The sequence below is a fragment of the Bombina bombina genome, chromosome 2 (genome assembly GCF_027579735.1).
Source record: "Bombina bombina isolate aBomBom1 chromosome 2, aBomBom1.pri, whole genome shotgun sequence".
In the NCBI taxonomy this organism is placed as follows: Eukaryota; Metazoa; Chordata; class Amphibia; order Anura; family Bombinatoridae; genus Bombina; species Bombina bombina.
The window spans coordinates 895,506,991-895,528,817 of record NC_069500.1 but is presented as its reverse complement, the minus strand read 5'-3'; the positions used below and the strand labels follow the sequence as shown (position 1 = coordinate 895,528,817).

The 21,827-nt window shown below is 40.5% G+C and overlaps 1 protein-coding gene across 1 annotated transcript in view; it reads right to left on the bottom strand.

Annotated features, from left to right (window-relative positions):
* Positions 1 to 404: 404 nt before the first annotated feature.
* Positions 405 to 21,827, bottom strand: part of CENPC (centromere protein C) — a 375,071-nt gene continuing 353,648 nt past the window's right edge. Inside the window, exon 23 of the mRNA XM_053703270.1 lies at positions 405 to 801. Within this exon, the coding sequence (XP_053559245.1) occupies positions 707 to 801 (95 nt within the window). The 3' untranslated portion in view covers positions 405 to 706. The remainder of the gene's footprint in view (positions 802 to 21,827) is intronic.

Genomic DNA, 21,827 nt, shown 5'->3' with positions numbered 1-21,827 from the left:
GAATGAGCCGTAATTCGTTCAGGAGGCTGCTGTCCAGCAGTTTCATATGCAAAACGGATTATACTCTTCATCATATCACTAACACAGGCAAAGAGAAAGACTGGAGTGGGAGGGAAGGGAGGAGCTATATATACAGCTCTGCTGTGGTGCTCTTTACCAGGAGGCGTAATCCCACAAGTAAGGATAAAATCCGTGGACTCATCGTATCTTGATAATAAAAATTACAATTATTTTACTCTCCGTTAACATATACGTGTGATAGAATAGTATAAAGATTGCTTAAAATTGAAAGATAAGGCATTCCACTGAATGCGAGTGTGTAGATCTGTGAGTTCATATATATTTAGTAATTCTATACTTTTATTGTGTTGTTACATTTGAAAAAAGCCAGACGGTTTAAGAAATAATGTTTATCATTTTTTTAATGTATCTAAATGCCAGAAGATATTTAGCAATAAAATGGTGGAAATATTACTCAAGTTCAGCAAATTCTTTTTTTTTTTTTTAAATAAATTGGGATCAAATATTGTTGACACAGATATATACAAAATAGACAGACTGTACACAAAATATTTAAGAAAATGTCTCTTTTTAAACAACCATATATACAAAAGATAAAAGAGCTCCACCTTATTTTATGTATATAAAAACAAGAAACCGAGTCTAGTCTAAGCTTTATACAAAATTACAAAAACTGTGTTTTATTTTAGTCATCGTCATCTTCTAGGCGTTTTCCCTTGATCTGAGTAAAAAGAAGAATGGCTTCCTTTCTCAGAAGGTTCTTTATGTTATACATATTACCTATAGATGGAAAAAAAAAGTTATTAATAAAGTTAATTCAAATAAATTATTTTAATACATTTTAATACATAATAGCTAATCATTTTTAAGACTTTCAAAACTAACTGTTAAAATACTATATTATTTTAGAACAATAAATACACCTCTTTAAAGGGCCACTAAATAAAAATTTAATGAATCGAATAAAGCATGCAATTACCAAAAAAAAATTTCCAACTACTTCCATTATCAAAACTTGCACACTTTCTGACACTCCAGCTACTACTATTTTTGTGATTGGTTGATGGCTGTCACATGATACTGGGTGATGGAAAATTGGATTAACTTTAAAATTTGCCAGAAAATATTGTACTGCTCATTTCAATAGTCAAAGTAAGTGCTGTTGTATTGTCTTTTTATTGTGTATTTGTCAATTATTAAATTCTACAGTATTTAGCAATCCTTTAATTTAATTGCACTAAAGTCACTGCCATAATAGTAACGTTGACAAAATTCTTTAATTTTTGTTTGTGCACATGTGCAAACACAACATTACAAGCATAATGATGCTATGGAACATATACTTGAAATTATCATTAGCACAACGATTGTAATTCTAAAGATAAGGACATATTTGCTACAAACAATCTAGACACTGCAGACACAATCTGGTAATGTCTCAAGGCTACACAAACCTACAAATTCAATCAAATAAAAGAAAACAGAATTTATGTTTACCTGATAAATTACTTTCTCCAACGGTGTGTCCGGTCCACGGCGTCATCCTTACTTGTGGGATATTCTCTTCCCCAACAGGAAATGGCAAAGAGCCCAGCAAAGCTGGTCACATGATCCCTCCTAGGCTCCGCCTACCCCAGTCATTCGACCGACGTTAAGGAGGAATATTTGCATAGGAGAAACCATATGATAGCGTGGTGACTGTAGTTAAAGAAAATAAATTATCAGACCTGATTAAAAAACCAGGGCGGGCCGTGGACCGGACACACCGTTGGAGAAAGTAATTTATCAGGTAAACATAAATTCTGTTTTCTCCAACATAGGTGTGTCCGGTCCACGGCGTCATCCTTACTTGTGGGAACCAATACCAAAGCTTTAGGACACGGATGAAGGGAGGGAGCAAATCAGGTCACCTAAATGGAAGGCACCACGGCTTGCAAAACCTTTCTCCCAAAAAATAGCCTCAGAAGAAGCAAAAGTATCAAACTTGTAAAATTTGGTAAAAGTGTGCAGTGAAGACCAAGTCGCTGCCCTACATATCTGATCAACAGAAGCCTCGTTCTTGAAGGCCCATGTGGAAGCCACAGCCCTAGTGGAATGAGCTGTGATTCTTTCAGGAGGCTGCCGTCCGGCAGTCTCGTAAGCCAATCTGATGATGCTTTTAATCCAAAAAGAGAGAGAGGTAGAAGTTGCTTTTTGACCTCTCCTTTTACCAGAATAAACAACAAACAAGGAAGATGTTTGTCTAAAATCCTTTGTAGCATCTAAATAGAATTTTAGAGCGCGAACAACATCCAAATTGTGCAACAAACGTTCCTTCTTCGAAACTGGTTTCGGACACAAAGAAGGCACGACTATCTCCTGGTTAATGTTTTTGTTAGAAACAACTTTTGGAAGAAAACCAGGTTTAGTACGTAAAACCACCTTATCTGCATGGAACACCAGATAAGGAGGAGAACACTGCAGAGCAGATAATTCTGAAACTCTTCTAGCAGAAGAAATTGCAACCAAAAACAAAACTTTCCAAGATAATAACTTAATATCAACGGAATGTAAGGGTTCAAACGGAACCCCCTGAAGAACTGAAAGAACTAAGTTGAGACTCCAAGGAGGAGTCAAAGGTTTGTAAACAGGCTTGATTCTAACCAGAGCCTGAACAAAGGCTTGAACATCTGGCACAGCTGCCAGCTTTTTGTGAAGTAACACAGACAAGGCAGAAATCTGTCCCTTCAAGGAACTTGCAGATAATCCTTTCTCCAATCCTTCTTGAAGAAAGGATAGAATCCTAGGAATCTTTACCTTGTCCCAAGGGAATCCTTTAGATTCACACCAACAGATATATTTTTTCCATATTTTGTGGTAAATTTTACTAGTTACAGGCTTTCTGGCCTGAACAAGAGTATCAATAACAGAATCTGAGAACCCTCGCTTTGATAAGATCAAGCGTTCAATCTCCAAGCAGTCAGCTGGAGTGGGACCAGATTCGGATGTTCGAACGGACCTTGAACAAGAAGGTCTCGTCTCAAAGGTAGCTTCCATGGTGGAGCCGATGACATATTCACCAGATCTGCATACCAAGTCCTGCGTGGCCACGCAGGAGCTATCAAGATCACCGACGCCCTCTCCTGATTGATCCTGGCTACCAGCCTGGGGATGAGAGGAAACGGCGGGAATACATAAGCTAGTTTGAAGGTCCAAGGTGCTACTAGTGCATCTACTAGAGTCGCCTTGGGATCCCTGGATCTGGACCCGTAGCAAGGAACCTTGAAGTTCTGACGAGAGGCCATCAGATCCATGTCTGGAATGCCCCACAGTTGAGTGATTTGGGCAAAGATTTCCGGATGGAGTTCCCACTCCCCCGGATGCAATGTCTGACGACTCAGAAAATCCGCTTCCCAATTTTCCACTCCTGGGATGTGGATTGCAGACAGGTGGCAGGAGCGAGTCTCCGCCCATTGAATGATTTTGGTCACTTCTTCCATCGCCAGGGAACTCCTTGTTCCTCCCTGATGGTTGATGTACGCAACAGTCGTCATGTTGTCAGATTGAAAACGTATGAACTTGGCCCTCGCTAGCTGAGGCCAAGCCTTGAGAGCATTGAATATCGCTCTCGGTTCCAGAATATTTATCGGTAGAAGAGATTCTTCCCGAGACCAAAGACCCTGAGCTTTCAGGGATCCCCAGACCGCGCCCCAGCCCATCAGACTGGCGTCGGTCGTGACAATGACCCACTCTGGTCTGCGGGAGGTCACCCCTTGTGACAGGTTGTCCAGGGACAGCCACCAACGGAGTGAGTCTCTGGTCCTCTGATTTACTTGTATCTTCGGAGACAAGTCTGTATAGTCCCCATTCCACTGACTGAGCATACACAGTTGTAATGGTCTTAGATGAATGCGCGCAAAAGGAACTATGTCCATTGCCGCTACCATCAAACCTATCACTTCCATGCACTGCGCTATGGAAGGAAGAGGAACGGAATGAAGTATCCGATAAGAGTTTAGAAGTTTTGTTTTTCTGGTCTCTGTCAGAAAAATCCTCATTTCTAAGGAGTCTATTATTGTTCCCAAGAAGGGAACTCTTGTCGACGGAGATAGAGAACTCTTTTCCACGTTCACTTTCCATCCGTGAGATCTGAGAAAGGCCAGGACTATGTCCGTGTGAGCCTTTGCTTGAGGAAGGGACGACGCTTGAATCAGAATGTCGTCCAAGTAAGGTACTACAGCAATGCCCCTTGGTCTTAGCACCGCCAGAAGGGACCCTAGTACCTTTGTGAAAATCCTCGGAGCAGTGGCTAATCCGAAAGGAAACGACACGAACTGGTAATGCTTGTCCAGGAATGCGAACCTTAGGAACCGATGATGTTCCTTGTGGACAGGAATATGTAGATACGCATCCTTTAAATCCACCGTGGTCAAGAATTGACCTTCCTGGATGGAAGGATAGTTCGAATGGTTTCCATTTTGGACGATGGAACCTTGAGAAACTTGTTTAGGATCTTGAGATCTAAGATTGGTCTGAACGTTCCCTCTTTTTTGGGAACTACGAACAGATTGGAGTAGAACCCCATCCCTCGTTCTTTTAATGGAACAGGATGAATCACTTCCAGAAGATAACCTTGGGAGACTATTTCTAGCGCCCAAGGATCCAGAACATCTCTTGCCCAAGCCTGAGTGAAGAGAGAGAGTCTGCCCCCCACCAAATCCGGTCCCGGATCGGGGGCCCGCATCTCATGCTGTCTTGGGAGCAGTGGCAGGTTTCTTGGCCTGCTTTCCTTTGTTCCAGCCTTGCATTGGTCTCCAGGCTGGATTGGCTTGAGAAGTATTACCCTCCTGCTTAGAGGACGTAGCACTTGGGGCTGGTCCGTTTCTGCGAAAGGGACGAAAATTAGGTTTATTTTTGGCCTTGAAAGACCTATTCTGAGGAAGGGCGTGGCCCTCGCCCCCAGTGATATCAGAGATAATCTCTTTCAAGTCAGGGCCAAACAGTGTTTTCCCCTTGAAAGGAATGTCAAACAATTTGTTCTTGGAAGACGCATCCGCTGACCAAGATTTTAACCAAAGCGCTCTGCGCGCCACAATAGCAAACCCAGAATTTTTCGCCGCTAACCTAGCCAATTGCAAGGTGGCGTCTAGGGTGAAAGAATTAGCCAATTTAAGAGCACGAATTCTGTCCATAATCTCCTCATAAGAAGAAGAATTACTAATAATCGCCTTTTCTAGCTCATCGAACCAGAAACACGCGGCTGTAGTGACAGGGACAATGCATGCAATTGGTTGTAGAAGGTAACCTTGCTGAACAAACATCTTTTTTAGCAAACCTTCTAATTTTTTATCCATAGGATCTTGGAAAGCACAACTATCTTCTATGGGTATAGTGGTGCGCTTGTTTAGAGTAGAAATCGCCCCCTCGACCTTGGGGACTGTCGCCATAAGTCCTTACTAGGGTCGACTATAGGAAACAATTTTTTAAATATGGGGGGAGGTACGAAAGGTATACCGGGCCTGTCCCATTCTTTATTAACAATGTACGCCACCCGCTTGGGTATAGGAAAAGCTTCGGGGGGCCCCGGGGCCTCTAGGAACTTGTCCATTTTACATAGTGTTTCTGGAATGACCAGATAATCACAATCATCCAAATTGGATAACACCTCCTTAAGCAGAGCGCGGAGATGTTCCAACTTAAATTTAAAAGTAATCACATCAGGTTCAGCTTGTTGAGAAATTTTTCCTGAATCTGAAATTTCTCCCTCAGACAAAACCTCCCTGGCCCCCTCAGACTGGTGTAGGGGCCCTTCAGAAACAATATCATCAGCGTCCTCATGCTCTTCAGTATTTTCTAAAACAGAGCAGTCGCGCTTTCGCTGATAAGTGGGCATATTGGCTAAAATGTTTTTGATAGAATTATCCATTACAGCCGTTAATTGTTGCATAGTAAGGAGTATTGGCGCGCTAGATGTACTAGGGGCCACCTGTATGGGCAAGACTGGTGTAGACGAAGGAGGGGATGATGCAGTACCATGCTTACTCCCCTCACTTGAGGAATCATCTTGGGCATCATTTTTACTAAATTTTTTTATGACATAAATCACATCTATTTAAATGAGAAGGAACCTTGGCTTCCCCACAGTCAGAACACAATCTATCTGGTAGTTCAGACATGTTAAACAGGCATAAACTTGATAACAAAGCACAAAAAACGTTTTAAAATAAAACCGTTACTGTCACTTTAAATTTTAAACTGAACACACTTTATTACTGCAATTGCGAAAAAGTATGAAGGAATTGTTCAAAATTCACCAAAATTTCACCACAGTGTCTTAAAGCCTTAAAAGTATTGCACACCAAATTTGGAAGCTTTAACCCTTAAAATAACGGAACCGGAGCCGTTTTTATATTTAACCCCTATACAGTCCCTGGTATCTGCTTTGCTGAGACCCAACCAAGCCCAAAGGGGAATACGATACCAAATGATGCCTTCAGAAAGACTTTTCTATGTATCAGAGCTCCACACACATGCAGCTGCATGTCATGCTGTTCTCAAAAACAAGTGCGCCATACCGGCGCGAAAATGAGGCTCTGACTATGATTAGGGAAAGCCCCTATAGAATAAGGTGTCTAAAACAGTGCCTGCCGATATTATTTTACAAAAAATACCCAGATTAAATGATTCCTCAAGGCTAAATATGTGTAAATATGATCGATTTAGCCCAGAAAATGTCTACAGTCTTAATAAGCCCTTGTGAAGCCCTTATTTACTGTCTGAATAAAAATGGCTTACCGGATCCCATAGGGAAAATGACAGCTTCCAGCATTACATCGTCTTGTTAGAATGTGTCATACCTCAAGCAGCAAAAGACTGCTCACTGTTCCCCCAACTGAAGTTAATTCCTCTCAACAGTCCTGTGTGGAACAGCCATGGATTTTAGTAACGGTTGCTAAAATCATTTTCCTCATACAAACAGAAATCTTCATCTCTTTTCTGTTTCAGAGTAAATAGTACATACCAGCACTATTTTAAAATAACAAACTCTTGATTGAATAATAAAAACTACAGTTAAACACTAAAAAACTCTAAGCCATCTCCGTGGAGATGTTGCCTGTACAACGGCAAAGAGAATGACTGGGGTAGGCGGAGCCTAGGAGGGATCATGTGACCAGCTTTGCTGGGCTCTTTGCCATTTCCTGTTGGGGAAGAGAATATCCCACAAGTAAGGATGACGCCGTGGACCGGACACACCTATGTTGGAGAAAGATAAAATGCATTAATCAGGGATGCACAATTCCTATCACCCGACGTCATGCAGTTCTGGGGGCAGGGCATGTGTTTTTTTTTTTCCATTTAACCCTGCTGCGGGCAAGCAGACCGTAGCAGGGCTAAGGCTTTTTTTTTTTCTTACCACGGCGCCAATTCAGTGCGCGTCTCATGTCTCAGCTCCTCCCTGCTAGTCCCTGAGTGCGGTGTTGGAGACTAACAGTGGAAGTGAGTATTTGACTTCTGTGTCCCTCTCTGGCAGGGCAATTTTTGGGTTATTTTAAATGTCTTAGTGAGCGCAATGTTACTATGGGAGGCTCTGCTTTGTCTAAGCTTCAGTGATGTCTTTCCACCTCCGTGAGTAATATTATTACTAACTGTATAGATCGACTATTTTTTAAAAAATGCTGATTTTATTATTATTGAAATACATAAATAACTGTATGATTTTTCTAATTTAAATTTCTTTATTCAGCTGAACTTTGCGTGCTGTTTAACTTTGAGGTTTTTCAGTGTTTTCTATTACCAATCTCGTATCATTCTAGGATTTTTACTGAAAATATATTTTCTCTGAACTTGCACGTTACTCTTGGTGATCCACTGATATACTTGCCGGCTTGTACCCCTTGACTTGACATGTGTGTTAGACTGCGGAATAAGCAGTAATAACTAATCCTGAGCAGTTCCCTTCTAGACACATAAGTGATCAAACCCTTTTCAGGCCCATAATGGTGGCCCAAAGATCTGAAGTAGGGTGATTGATGGCGCTAGAGTGGGTCCATGAGATGCCCTTATGTTTCATTAGGGGAACTAGTTTCATAGTATACTTTATTATGGTCTAAAGGGGTATCTTCTACTTTCTATTCCAATATAAAAAATAAAAATAAAAAAAAGAAGAGGTTCCCTTCCTATATGTGTATTAAGGTCATATTGTTATGTAACATTGATATTGAAATATTTGAGTGTATTTTAAATTTTTGCTGACTAACTGTGAGCAATGTATATCCAATATTGTATCTGTACTTCTATATGTACCTTTTAGTAACTTTTCATGCAACCTGATTTTTATGATTTGTTCACAACCTCAATTTAAAAAAAAGAATTAAAAAATTAAATTTATGCTTACCTGATAAATTTGTTTCTTTCTTGACACGGTGAGTCCACGGATCATCATAATTACTATTGGGAATATCACTCCTGGCCTGCAGGAGGAGGCAAAAAGCACCACAGCCAAAGCTGTTAAATACCACTCCCCTTACCCACAGCCCCAGTCATTCAACCAAAGGGAAAGGAGAAAGGAAGTAATATAAGGTACAGAGGTGCCTGAGGTTTATGTAAAAATAAACTGTCTGAAAATACAGGGCGGGCCGTGGACTCACCGTGTCAAGAAAGAAACAAATTTATTAGGTAAGCATAAATGTAATTTTCTTTCTAATGACACAGAGAGTCCACTGATCATCATAATTACTATTGGTAATCAATACCCAAGCTAGAGGACACGGATGATAAGGGAGGGTCAAGACAGCCTAAACAGAAGGCACCACTGCTTGAAGAACCTTTCTCACAAAAGCAGCCTCAGCTGAAGCAAAAGTATCAAATTTGTAAAATTTAGAAAAAGTGTGTAAAGATGACCAGGTGACAGCCTTGCAAATCTGATCTACAGAAGCACCATTTCTGAAAGACCAAGTAGACAAAACAGCAATTGTGGAATGAGCCGTGATTTTCTCAGGAGGCTGCTAACCAGCAGTCTCAAAAGCCAAGCGAATAACACTCCTCAATCAACAAGAAAGAAGTAGCCGTAGCTTTCTGACCTTTAAGTTTTCCAGAAAAAACAACAAACAAAGAAGACTGGCGAAAATCCTTAGTCGCCTGCAAATAATATTTCAATGCACAAAACTACATCCAAGTTGTGCAACAAACGTTCCTTATGAGAAGGATTAGGACACAAAGAAGGAACAACAATTTCTTGATTAATATTCCTATCAGAAACAACCTTGGGAAGAAAACCTAGAGCAGTACGAAGTACTACCTTATCAGAATGAAAAATAAGGAAAGGAGACTCGCAATGCAGCGCAGAAAGCTCAGTAACTCTTCGAGCTGAAGAGATAGCAACCAAAAACAAAACCTTCCAGGTTAACAACTTATTATCCAAAGAATGCATAGGCTCAAATGGAGCCTGTTGAAGAACTCTGAGAACTAAATTAAGACTCCAAGGAGGAGTCACAAATTTAAACATAGGCAGGATTCTAACCAAAGCCTGACAAAAAGACTGAACATCTGGCACATCCGCCAGACGTTTATGTAACAAAATAGATAAAGCAGAAATTTGACCCTTCAGGGTACTAGCAGACAAACCTTTATCCACACCCTCATGGTGAAAAGAGAAAATCCTAGGAATCCTAACTCTACTCCAAGAGTAGCCCTTAGATTCACACCAATACAGATATTTATGCCATATCTTGTAATAAATCCTTCTAGTCACAGGCTTACGCGCCTGAATCATAGTCTCAATAACCGACTGAGAAAAACCACGCTTAGATAGAATCAAGTGTTCAATCTCCAAGCAGTCAGCTTCAGAGAAACGAGATTAGGATGAAGGAAGGGCCCCTGAAGTAGAAGGTCCTTTAATGGAAGACTCCACGGTGGAGACGATGACATCTCCACCAGATCTGCATACCAGATCCTGGGAGGCCAAGCCGGTGCAATGAGAATCACTGATGCCCTCTCTTGTCTGATCCGAGCAATGACCCGAGGAAGAAGGGCAAATGGAGGAAACACGTATGCCAGGCTGAACTTCCAAGGAACTGCTAGAGCATCTATTAGTACAGTTTGAGGATCCCTTGACTTCGATCCGTACTTCGGAAGCTTGGCATTGCGACGAGATGTCATAAGATCCAACTCCGGTTGACCCCACCTGAGAATCAAACTGGAAAACACCTCTGGATGAAGTCCCCACTCCCCTGGATGAAAAGACTGTCTGCTAAGAAAATCCGCTTCTCAACTGTCCACCCCTGGAATGTGGATCGCAGACAGACAGCAATTGTAAGCCTCCAACCACTGAATAATCCTGGCTACCTCCATCGCCAAAGAACTACGAGTTCCTCCCTGATAACTGATGTAAGCCACGGACGTTATGTTGTCCGACTGAAATTTGATAAACTGGGTTGAAGCCAACTGAGTCCAGGCCAGAAGAGCATTGAAGATTGCCCTCAGCTCTAAGACATTTATAGGAAGAACCAATTCTTCCCGAGTCCACAGACCCTAAAAGCCTTCAACGAATCCCAGACAGCTCCCCAACCCAGCAGACTGGCATCCGTGGTCATAATCACCCAGGAAGGCCTGTGAAAACAGGTTCACTGGGAGAGAAGATCCAGAGACAACCACCACGGAAGAGAATCTCTTGCAGCCTGATCTAGAACAATCTTTGGAGACAGATCCGTATAATCTCCGTTCCACTGTCTCAGCATGCATAACTGCAGATGTCTAAGATGAAACCAAGCAAACTGAATGATGTCCATGACTGAAACCATTAGACCAATAACCTCCATACACTGGGCCACTGACGGCTGAGGGGAGGATTGAAGAGCAGGACAAGAATTGAACATTTTTTACTTCCTTGCTTCTGTAAAAAAAAAATCCAAAGAATCTATAATGGTTCCCAAGAATACCACTCTTGTAGCTGGAATTAAGGAACTTTTCCCTAAATTCACCTTTCAACCGTGGGAGCGCAGAAAAGACAGCAACTCCGTGTGGGAGTTTGCTAGTTGAAAAGATGGCGCCTGAACAAGAATGTTGTCCAGATAAGGAGCTACCGCAATCCCCTGCAATCTGAGAACTGCCAACAACGCACCAAAAACCTTTGAGAATACCCTGGGAGCTTGTCTAAGAAACCAAATCTCAGAAACTTGTGATGATCCTTGTGAATAGGAATGTGTAGATATGCATCCTTCAGATCTACTGTAGTCATGAACTGACCCTCTTGAACCAGAGGAAGAATTGACGGAATAGTTTCCATCTTGAAAGATGGAACTTTGAGAACATTGTTTACCAACTTGAGATCTAAGATGGGTCTGAAAGTTCCCTCCTTTTTGGGAACTATAAACAGATTGGAATAAAACCCTAGTCCCTGCTCCTGAACTGGAACAGGAACAATCACTCCCATGTTGGAAAGATCCTGAACACAACTTAAAAATGCCTCTTTTTTATCTGATTTACAGATAACCTTGACAGATGAAACCTGCCCCTGGGAGGAAAAGTTTTGAACTCCAGCTTGTATCCCTGGGACACAATATCTACCACCCAGGGATCTGGAACATCCCTTACCCAGGCTTGAGCGAACAAAGACAGTCTGCCCCAACACGATCCATTCCCGGATCTGGGGCAGACCCTTCATGCTGACTAAGTCAGCGGCAGGCTTCTTAGATTGCTTCCCCTTGCTCTAGGACTGATTGGACTTCCAAGAGGGCTTGGACTGATCCTGCTTGGAGGAGGAAGAGGAAGAATTACCAGTCCAAAATTACTCTGACGACCCTACTGTTTATTTCTCCTATCCTGAGGAAGAGAATGACCCTTCCCTCCAGTAATATCAGAAATAATCTCCGCCAAACCCGGTCCAAACAAGGTCTTCCCCTTGTAAGGAATGGATAAAAGCTTAGATTTAGATGATACATCCGCAGACCAAGACTAACCATAAAGCCCTGTGCGCCATAACAGCAAAGCCGGAAATTTTTGCTCCCAACTTGATGACCTGTAAAGAAGCGTGCACAATAAAAGAATTAGCCAATTTTAAAGTCTTAATTCTATCCTGAATTTTCTCCAGAGGAGATTCATGTTGAATAGAATCAGACAATGCATCAATCCAATATGCAGCCGCACCGGTAATTGTAGCAATACACAGAGCAGGTTGCCATTGGAACCCCTGGTGAACATACATCCTTTTAAGTAAAGCTTCCAACTTCTTATCCATGGGTTACTTAAAAGAACAACTATCCTCAATAGGAATAGTGGTCCTCTTAGCTAAAGTGGAAATAGATCCCTATTCCAGGCTTCTCCCATTCCCTTAAATTAATTTCTGAAACATGATCTGGAACAGGAAAAACATCCGCCACAAAAGGAACCTTAAAAAATTTGTTGTTTACTAGCCTTCTTGGGAGTAACTATGACCGTCGAATCGGAGTCATCCAAAGTAGCCAAAACCTCCCTGAGTAACAAACAGAGGTGCTCCAGCTTAAATCTGAAAGAAACAACCTCAGAATCAGCTAAAGGAGTCACACTATCAAAGTCTGAAATTTCACCTTCAGACGCTACTGAAGTTTCTTCTTCCTCAGTCCTATGGGAAGAAACAGACATAACTGTAACAGAATCAGAAATCCTTTTGTGCTTACCCTGCAACACAGGAAAAGCAGACAAAGCCTCAGATACAGCAGAGGATATGTGAGTAGCCATATCCTGGAAAGAAAAAACAACCTGAGACGAAACGCAGAGCACTGCATGTGAAGAGGATAGAGATTGGGATGAATGGGGAGAAAGCTGCGCTAAAGCTTGAAAAGGAGACTCCTGAACAGCAGTCTCCTTAGAAAACGAAGGCTCTGTATCAAAAAGCCTATCCCTATACTGTAAAGTTCTCTCTATACATGAGGAACAGAAAGGGATAGGTGTCTCTACATTAGAATCAAGACATGAAGAGCAAGTCACAGCTTGCAAGTCCTCTTGATCCATCTTTAGCACACACAAAAATAAACAGTAAAATAAAAACGTTACTGTCATTTTAAGAAACAAAACAAACGTTGTCCAGTGAGAATAAAACAAAAGTAAACCTCAGTGCAAACCCCCATACCACAGCAGACCTTGCTGAGGCGCTTACCAACCTCCCACAGAACAGAGGAAAGTGAACAAAGCAACAATCGATCCGGAACACCAACAGCAACCGCTCACAATAAAAACGTCTCAACGCTTCCCCAGGAAGCAGCCGACAAGAAAACATAGCCCCAGAAATAGCGTGTAACAAACCGCACAAAGCTAACTGCGCCCATCGTGTGCGTACACAAACACCTCCCGGCCAGCATGACTCATGACGAAACAAACAGCAGCCGGTAAAGGAAAGGAGCGCACTAAGGAAAAACACACTGACAAAAGAAATGTTTTCCCCAAGCGTAGGGCACATAAAAAACATATTGCAGCAATTACTGACAACCCATACCCAAAAGGAAGTCATAAAACAATGCGTGTTACTACAAAAAAACAAAGAGCCAGAAAAAGGAAAAACGTACTCCTAATAGAGCCAAACAAACCCTTCTCCAGCAGTGCCCCACAAAAACTGCCATACAAAAATCCTGCACACACAGGAAAAACCCAATTAACCTCATAAAAGCCAAAACCTTTCTGAGCCCCTTCAGAAAAATAAAATTAGCATATACCTCCATCACAATCTGCCCAGCAGCAGGGCAGCTCACTAAGTTTGAAAGGCTTCCTTCCTAACATGGACCTGTGGATACAGAAAAAAAGACCAAGTAAAATTACATATGGCTAGATTATGAGGCTTGCGTTAGCCTTAAAAAGCAGTGTTGAGAGGTCCCAACGCTGCTTTTTAACGCCCGCTGATATTACGAGTCTGGCAGGTACAGGTGTACCGCTCACTTTTCTTCCACGACTCAAGCTTACCGCAAATCCCCTTACGTCAATTGCGTATCCTATCTTTTCAATGGGACTTGCATAACGCCGGTATTACGAGTCTTGGAAGAAGTGAGCCGTAGACCCTCTCCTGTCAAGACTCCTACCGCATTTAAAAGTCAGTAGTTAAGAGTTTTATGGGCTAACCGCCGTAACATAAAACTCTTAACTAAAGTGCTACAAAGTACACTAACACCCATAAACTACCTATTAACCCCTAAACCGAGCCCCCACCCCCACATCGCAAACACTTAAATTAAAAGTTTAACCCCTAATCTGCCGACCGGACATCACCACTTTAATAAATATATTAACCCCTAAACTGCCGCACTCCCGCCTCGCAAACACTAGTTACATTTTATTAAACCATAATCTGCCGTACCTAACATCGCAGACACCTACCTACATTTATTAACCCCTAATCTGCCACCCCCAATGTCGCCGCTACTATATTAAAGGTATTAACCCCTAAACCTAAGTCTAAACCTAACCCTAACCCCCCTAACTTAAATATAATTTAAAATAATCTAATTAAAATTACTACAATTAAATAAATTATTCCGATTTAAAACTAAATACTTACCTATAAAATAAACCCTAAGCTAGCTACAATATAACTAATATAGTTACATTGTAGCTATCTCAGGGTTTATTTTTATTTTACAGGCAACTTTGTATTTATTTTAACTAGGTAGAATAGTTATTAAATAGTTGTTAACTATTTAATAACTACCTAGTTAAAATAAATACAAATTTACATGTAAAATAAACCCTAACCTAATTTACAATTACACCTAACACTACACTATCATTAATTACCTAAACTACCTACAATTAAATTAAACTAAAGTACGAAAAAACAACAAACACTAAATTACAGAAAATAAAAAAATAATTACAATTTTTTAAAACTAATTACACCTACTCTAATCCCCCTAATAAAAAAGAACCCCCAAAATAATAAAAATCCCTACCCTATACTAAATTACAAATAGCCCTTAAAAGGGCCTTTTGCGGGGCATTGCCCCAAAGTAATCAGCTCTTTTACCTGTAAACAAAAAATACAATACCCCCCCACATTAAAACCCACTACCCACACACCCAACCCTACTCTAAAACCCACCCAATCCCCCCTTAATAAAACCTAACACTACCCCCTTGAAGATCACCCTACCTTGAGCCGTCTTCACCCAACCGGGCACAAGTGGTCCTCCAGAGGGGCAGAAGTCTTCATCCGATCCGGGCAGAAGAGGACCTCCAGACGGGCAGAAGGCTTCATCCAGGCGGTATCTTCTATCTTCATCCATCCGGAGTGGGTCCATCTTCAATGCAGCCGACTCTTCAAACGAAGTCCAAGCGAAGAATGAAGGTTCCTTTAAATGACGTCATCCAAGATGGCATCCCTTGAATTCCGATTGGCTGATAGGATTCTATCAGCCAATCGGAATTAAGGTAGGAAAATCATATCCTGATTGGAACAGCCAATAGAATGCGAGCTCAATCCTATTGGCTGATTGGATCAGCCAATAGGATTGAAGTTCAATCTGATCGGATCGGATGAAGACTTCTGCCCCTCAGGAGGACCACTTGTGCCCGGCTGGGTGAAGACGGCTCAAGGTAGGGTGATCTTCAAGGGGGTAGTGTAAGGTTTTATTAAGGGGGGATTGGGTGGGTTTTAGAGTAGGGTTGGGTGTGTGGGTGGTGGGTTTTAATGTGGGTGGGGGGGTATTGTATTTTTTTTTTTTACAGGTAAAAGAGCTGATTACTTTGGGGCAATGCCCCGCAAAAGGCCCTTTTAAGGGCTATTTGTAATTTAGTATAGGGTAGGGATGTTTATTATTTTGGGGGGCTTTTTTATTTTATTAGGGGGATTAGAGTAGGTGTAATTAGTTTTAAAAAATTGTAATTATTTTTCTATTTTCTCTAATTTAGCGTTTGTTGTTTTTCGTACTTTAGTTTATTTAATTTAATTGTATTTAATTGTAGGAAGTTTAGGTAATTAATTTAATGATAGTGTAGTGTTAGGTGTAATTGTAACTTAGGTTAGGGTTTATTTTACAGGTAAATTTGTATTTATTTTAACTAGGTAGTTATTAAATAGTTAATAACTATTGTACCTAGTTAAAATAAATACAAACTTGCCTGTAAAATAAAAGTAAATCCTAAGCTAGCTACAATGTAACTATTAGTTATATAGTAGCTAGCTTAGGGTTTATTTTATAGATAAGTATTTAGTTTTAAATAGGAATAATTTATTTAATTGTAGTAATTTTATTTAGATTATTTTAAATTATATTTAAGTTAGGGGGTGCTAGGGTTAGGTGTAGACTTAGGTTTAGGGGTTAATAAATTTAATATAGTAGCGGTGACGATGGGGGCGGCAGATTAGGGGTTAATAAATATAATGTAGGTGTCGGCGATGTTGGCGGCAGCAAATTAGAGGTTCATAGGGATAATGTAGGTGGCGGCGGTGTTCGGAGCGGCAGATTAGGGGTTAATAATATAATGCAGGTGTCAGCGATAGCGGGGACGGCAGATTAGGGGTTAATAAGTGTAAGATTAGGGGTGTTTAGACTCGGGTTTCATGTTAGGGTGTTAGGTGTAGACATAAATGTGTTTCCCCATAGGAATCAATGGGGCTGCGTTAGAAGCTGAACGCTGCTTTTTTGCAGGTGTTAGGTTTTTTTCAGCTGAATCTGCCTCATTGATTCCTATGGGGAAATCGTGCACGAGCACGTTTAGCCAGCTTACCGCTACTGCAAGCAACGCTGGTATTGAGATGAGATGTGGAGCTAAATTTTGCTCTACGCTCACCTTTTGCGGCTAACGCCGGGTTTGTAAAAACCTGTAATACCAGCGTTGTCTTAAGGGAGGGTTAAAAAAAAAATGCTCGTTAGCAACACACCCCTGTTACCGCAAAACTCGTAATCTCGCCGATAGTCTTTTTACCAATAGGGCAGCAAGAACAACCTGGGAGATACAGAGGGGATTATACCCCACAAGTTCCCAAAAGCTTAAAAGCCACCACTGCTCTACTGAAGAGACTGAAGTGGACTACGGCTACACCCTTAAAAAAACAAAGCAAACCTGCTTTGCTTTAAAAAATAAACTCTTGATTGAAGAATCAGACACCTAACTTCACCACCTCCATGCACTACAAGCAAAGAGAATGACTGGGGGTTGTGGGTAAGGGGAGTGGTATTTAACAGTTTTGGCTGTGGTGCTCTTTGCCTCCTCCTGCAGACCAGGAGTGATATTCCCAATAGTAATTATGATATTCCGTGGACTCACCGTGTCATTAGAAAGAAAAATCAGCATTCTTAAAAAGATCAATTAAATCAGATTAGCAAAAATCAATTTACTTACAATTTTCAGTAGTTCTGGTCTAGCCAATGAAGAAATTTCCAATTAAAAACACCATGCTCCTGTCAAACACACACACACACATCTGCATTAAAATTGCAGTCCCTGCCCTCACTGTGTTCCTATCACAAATCACCAATAACTAGTGATTTATTTAGTGACTAGACTAGAACTGCTGAAAATTTTAAGGTACACTAAAAAACATCAGCCAATAGGGTGAGAGCTGCTTAAATCCTATTGGCTGATTTGAACAGCCAATAGGAATTAAGCAGTTTGCATTCTATTGGCTGATTTGAAATTTTCAGCCAATAGGAATGCAAGGTACCCCAATATAAAACAGGTACCTTGCATTCAAGCTTCAGTGTGCGGCGGACGATCGCATGAAGAGGAGCCTCCACGCCGGGTGACCGCAACGCGGCTTTAGACCGCTCCGCGCATCGGAAGACCACTCCGCACCTCCGGAAAGAAGATAGAAGATGTCCCCTCGCTGGATGAAGATGTCGCTGCCTGGATGAAGACTTGCTGCCGCCTGGAGGAATATGGATGTCCGGACTTCAGGAACGGTGAGTAAATTATTTGGGGTTAGTGTTAGATTTTTATTTTTTTTTTGGGTGTTTTTTTTTTTTTTTTAAGATTAGGAAATCTTTAATGGCCAGCAAAACAGCTGTTTGTCCTTTTAAGGGCAATGCCCATACAAATGCCCCTTTAGGGGTAATGAGTAGATTAGATTTTTATAGAGTTTAGGTCTTTTTTTATTTTTGGGTTTTACTGTTAGGGGTTATTTTATTTATTTTTTTAGGTAAAAGAGCTGATCGCTTTAGGGCAATGCCCTACAAAAGGCCCTTTTAAAGGCTATTGGAAGTTTAGTCTTAGATTAAGGGATGTTTTTATTTTGGGGTGGCTTTTTTGTTTTTATAGGGGTAATAGATTAGGTTTAGACTTTTTTATTTTGTATAATTTCATTAATTTTTATATGCAATCTTAGATTTTTTATTTTTGTGATCTTAGATTTTTTTTATTTTATGTAATCTTAGATTTTGTATTTAAATTAAATCTTAGGATAATAAGTTAGCCATGTGGATCTGCACGATAGTTAGATTATTATTCTGGAAAGGAACACCTCCTAGTTTTAAAATAATAAAGCAAAAGCTGACATACCACTTTGACAAGGCGAGTGCAGCAGCTGAATTCCTAAACACCAGAGAAGGCTTCTTACTACAGTGGGAGCCATATATTCATTACCATGAAGCCTCTACGAGAGGGGAAATGGTAGCTAAATAAACAAAGTTCTAATAATGCAAGAGGAGAGCCGGATCACATATAACTAAAGATCATAGGAGATTAAATAGAGTTCAATGGTGATTAATAAATTGAACGCCTAATAAATGTTTTACACCAGGGGCGCGATCCGATATCGATCGCAGTTTGCGGCGCAAGCGAGGGAACCGGCGTCGCCCGCAGTTTCAGCTCGCAACTCGAGCTATCCCATATAGGTCGCCGTCAGATGCTAACGTGCCGTAAGTCTGACAAACCAGCGATGTCCAGAAATCTGCGTAAGTACAAATTTCTGGCGTCGCCAGTGACTTGCGGCACGTTAGAAACTGCCGGCGCCTATAAAACCTGACTAAAGTTTAAAACACCCGCACTGTCTAACACGCCTCCCTAACATAGCCCGCACGGTCTAACACGCCTCCCTAACATAGCCCGCACGGTTTAACACGCCTCCCTAACATAGCCCGCACTGTCTAACACGCCTCCCTAACATAGCCCGCACTGTCTAACCCTCTATCCGCTATCCCCCCTCACTAGCCTAACAATAAAAAAGCTATTAACCCCTAAACCGCCGCTCCTTTACCCCGCCGCAACCTAATAAAGTTATTAACCCCTAAACCGCCGCTCCCGTACCCCGCCGCCAGCTATATTATATCTATAACCCCCTAAAGTGAGCCCCTAACACCGCCGCCATCTATATTAAAATTATTAACCCCTAATGTAAGCCCCTTACACCGCCGCCATCTCTATTAAAATGATAACCCCTAATTTAATCTACCTACCCCGCCGCCAGCTATATTATCTATATTAACCCTAAGTATATTATAGTTAATATAGGTATTACATTATATATATTAACTATATTAACCCTAATTATATTAGGGTTAATATAGTTAATATAGTTACTATAGTATTTATATTAACTATATTAACTCTATCTAACCCTAACTAAATTTATATTAAATTAATCTAATTCATTTATAAACTAAAATATTCCTATTTAAATCTAAATACTTACCTATAAAATAAACCCTAAGATAGCTACAATATAATTAATAATTACATTGTAGCTATGTTAGGGTTAATATTTATTTTACAGGTAAATTGTTAATTATTTTAACTAGGTATAATAGATATTAAATAGTTATTAACTATTTAATATCTACCTAGTTAAAATAATTACCCAATTACCTGTAAAATAAATCCTAACCTAAGTTACAAATACACCTACACTATCAATAAATTAAATAAACTACAAACATCTATCTAAAAATACAATTACATTAACTAAACTAAATTACAAAAAAAAAAACCCACTAAATTACAAAAAATAAAAAAAAGATTACAAGATATTTAAGCTAATTACACCTATTCTAAGCCCCCTAATAAAATAATAAACCCCCAAAATAAAAAAAATTCCCTGCCCTATTCTAAATTCAACAAATTTCAAAGCTCTTTACCTTACCAGCCCTTAAAAGGGCCTTTTGTGGGGCATGCCCCAAAGAATTCAGCTCTTTTGCATACAAGAAATACAATACCCCCCCCCATTACAACCCACCACCCACATACCCCTATTCTAAACCCACCCAAACCCCCCTTAAAAAAGCCTAACACTACCCCCCTAAAGATCTCCCTACCTTGTCTTCACCACACCGGGCCGAACTCCTGATCCGATCCGGGCGATGTCTTCCTCCAAGCGGCAAAGAAGAATTCTACCTCCGGCGATGTCATCCTCCAAGCGGCAAAGAAGAATTCTTCCTCCGGCGACGTCTTCCTCCAAGCGGCAGCAAAGTCTTCATTCTTCCGGCGGCATCTTCAATCTTCTTTCTTCGCTCCGCCGCCGCGGAGCATCCATCCCGGCCGACTGCTGAACTTGGAATGATCGGAACAGCCAATAGAATGCGAGCTCAATCTGATTGGCTGATTGGATCAGCCAATCGGATTGAACTTGAATCTGATTGGCTGATTCAATCAGCCAATCAGATTTTTTTAACTTAATTTCGATTGGCTGATAGAATCCTATCAGCCAATCGGAATTCGGCGGACGCCATCTTGGATGACGTCATTTAAAGGTACCTGATTCCAAGTTCAGCAGTCGGCCGGGATGGATGCTCCGCGGCGGCGGAGCGAAGAAAGAAGATTGAAGATGCCGCCGGAAGAATGAAGACTTTGCTGCCGCTTGGAGGAAGATGTCGCCGGAGGAAGAATTCTCCTTTGCCGCTTGGAGGATGACATCGCCGGAGGAAGAATTCTTCTTTGCCGCTTGGAGGAAGACATCGCCCGGATCGGATCAGGAGTTCGGCCCGGTGTGGTGAAGACAAGGTAGGGAGATCTTCAGGGGGTAGTGTTAGGCTTTTTTAAGGGGGGTTTGGGTGGGTTTAGAATAGGGGTATGTGGGTGGTGGGTTGTAATGGGGGGGGGGGGTATTGTATTTCTTGTATGCAAAAGAGCTGAATTCTTTGGGGCATGCCTCACAAAAGGCCCTTTTAAGGGCTGGTAAGGTAAAGAGCTTTGAAATTTGTTGAATTTAGAATAGGGCAGGGAATTTTTTTTATTTTGGGGGTTTATTATTTTATTAGGGGGCTTAGAATAGGTGTAATTAGCTTAAATATCTTGTAATCTTTTTTTTATTTTTTGTAATTTAGTGTTTGTTTTTTTTTGTAATTTAGTTTAGTTAATTTAATTGTATTTTTAGATAGATGTTTGTAGTTTATTTAATTTATTGATAGTGTAGGTGTATTTGTAACTTAGGTTAGGATTTATTTTACAGGTAATTGGGTAATTATTTTAACTAGGTAGATATTAAATAGTTAATAACTATTTAATATCTATTATACCTAGTTAAAATAATAAACAATTTACCTGTAAAATAAATATTAACCCTAACATAGCTACAATGTAATTATTAATTATATTGTAGCTATCTTAGGGTTTATTTTATAGGTAAGTATTTAGATTTAAATAGGAATATTTTAGTTTATAAATGAATTAGATTAATTTAATATAAATTTAGTTAGGGTTAGATAGAGTTAATATAGTTAATATAAATACTATAGTAACTATATTAACTATATTAACCCTAATATAATTAGGGTTAATATAGTTAATATATATAATGTAATACCTATATTAACTATAATATACTTAGGGTTAATATAGATAATATAGCTGGCGGCGGGGTAGGTAGATTAAATTAGGGGTTAATCATTTTAATAGAGATGGCGGTGGTGTAAGGGGCTTACATTAGGGGTTAA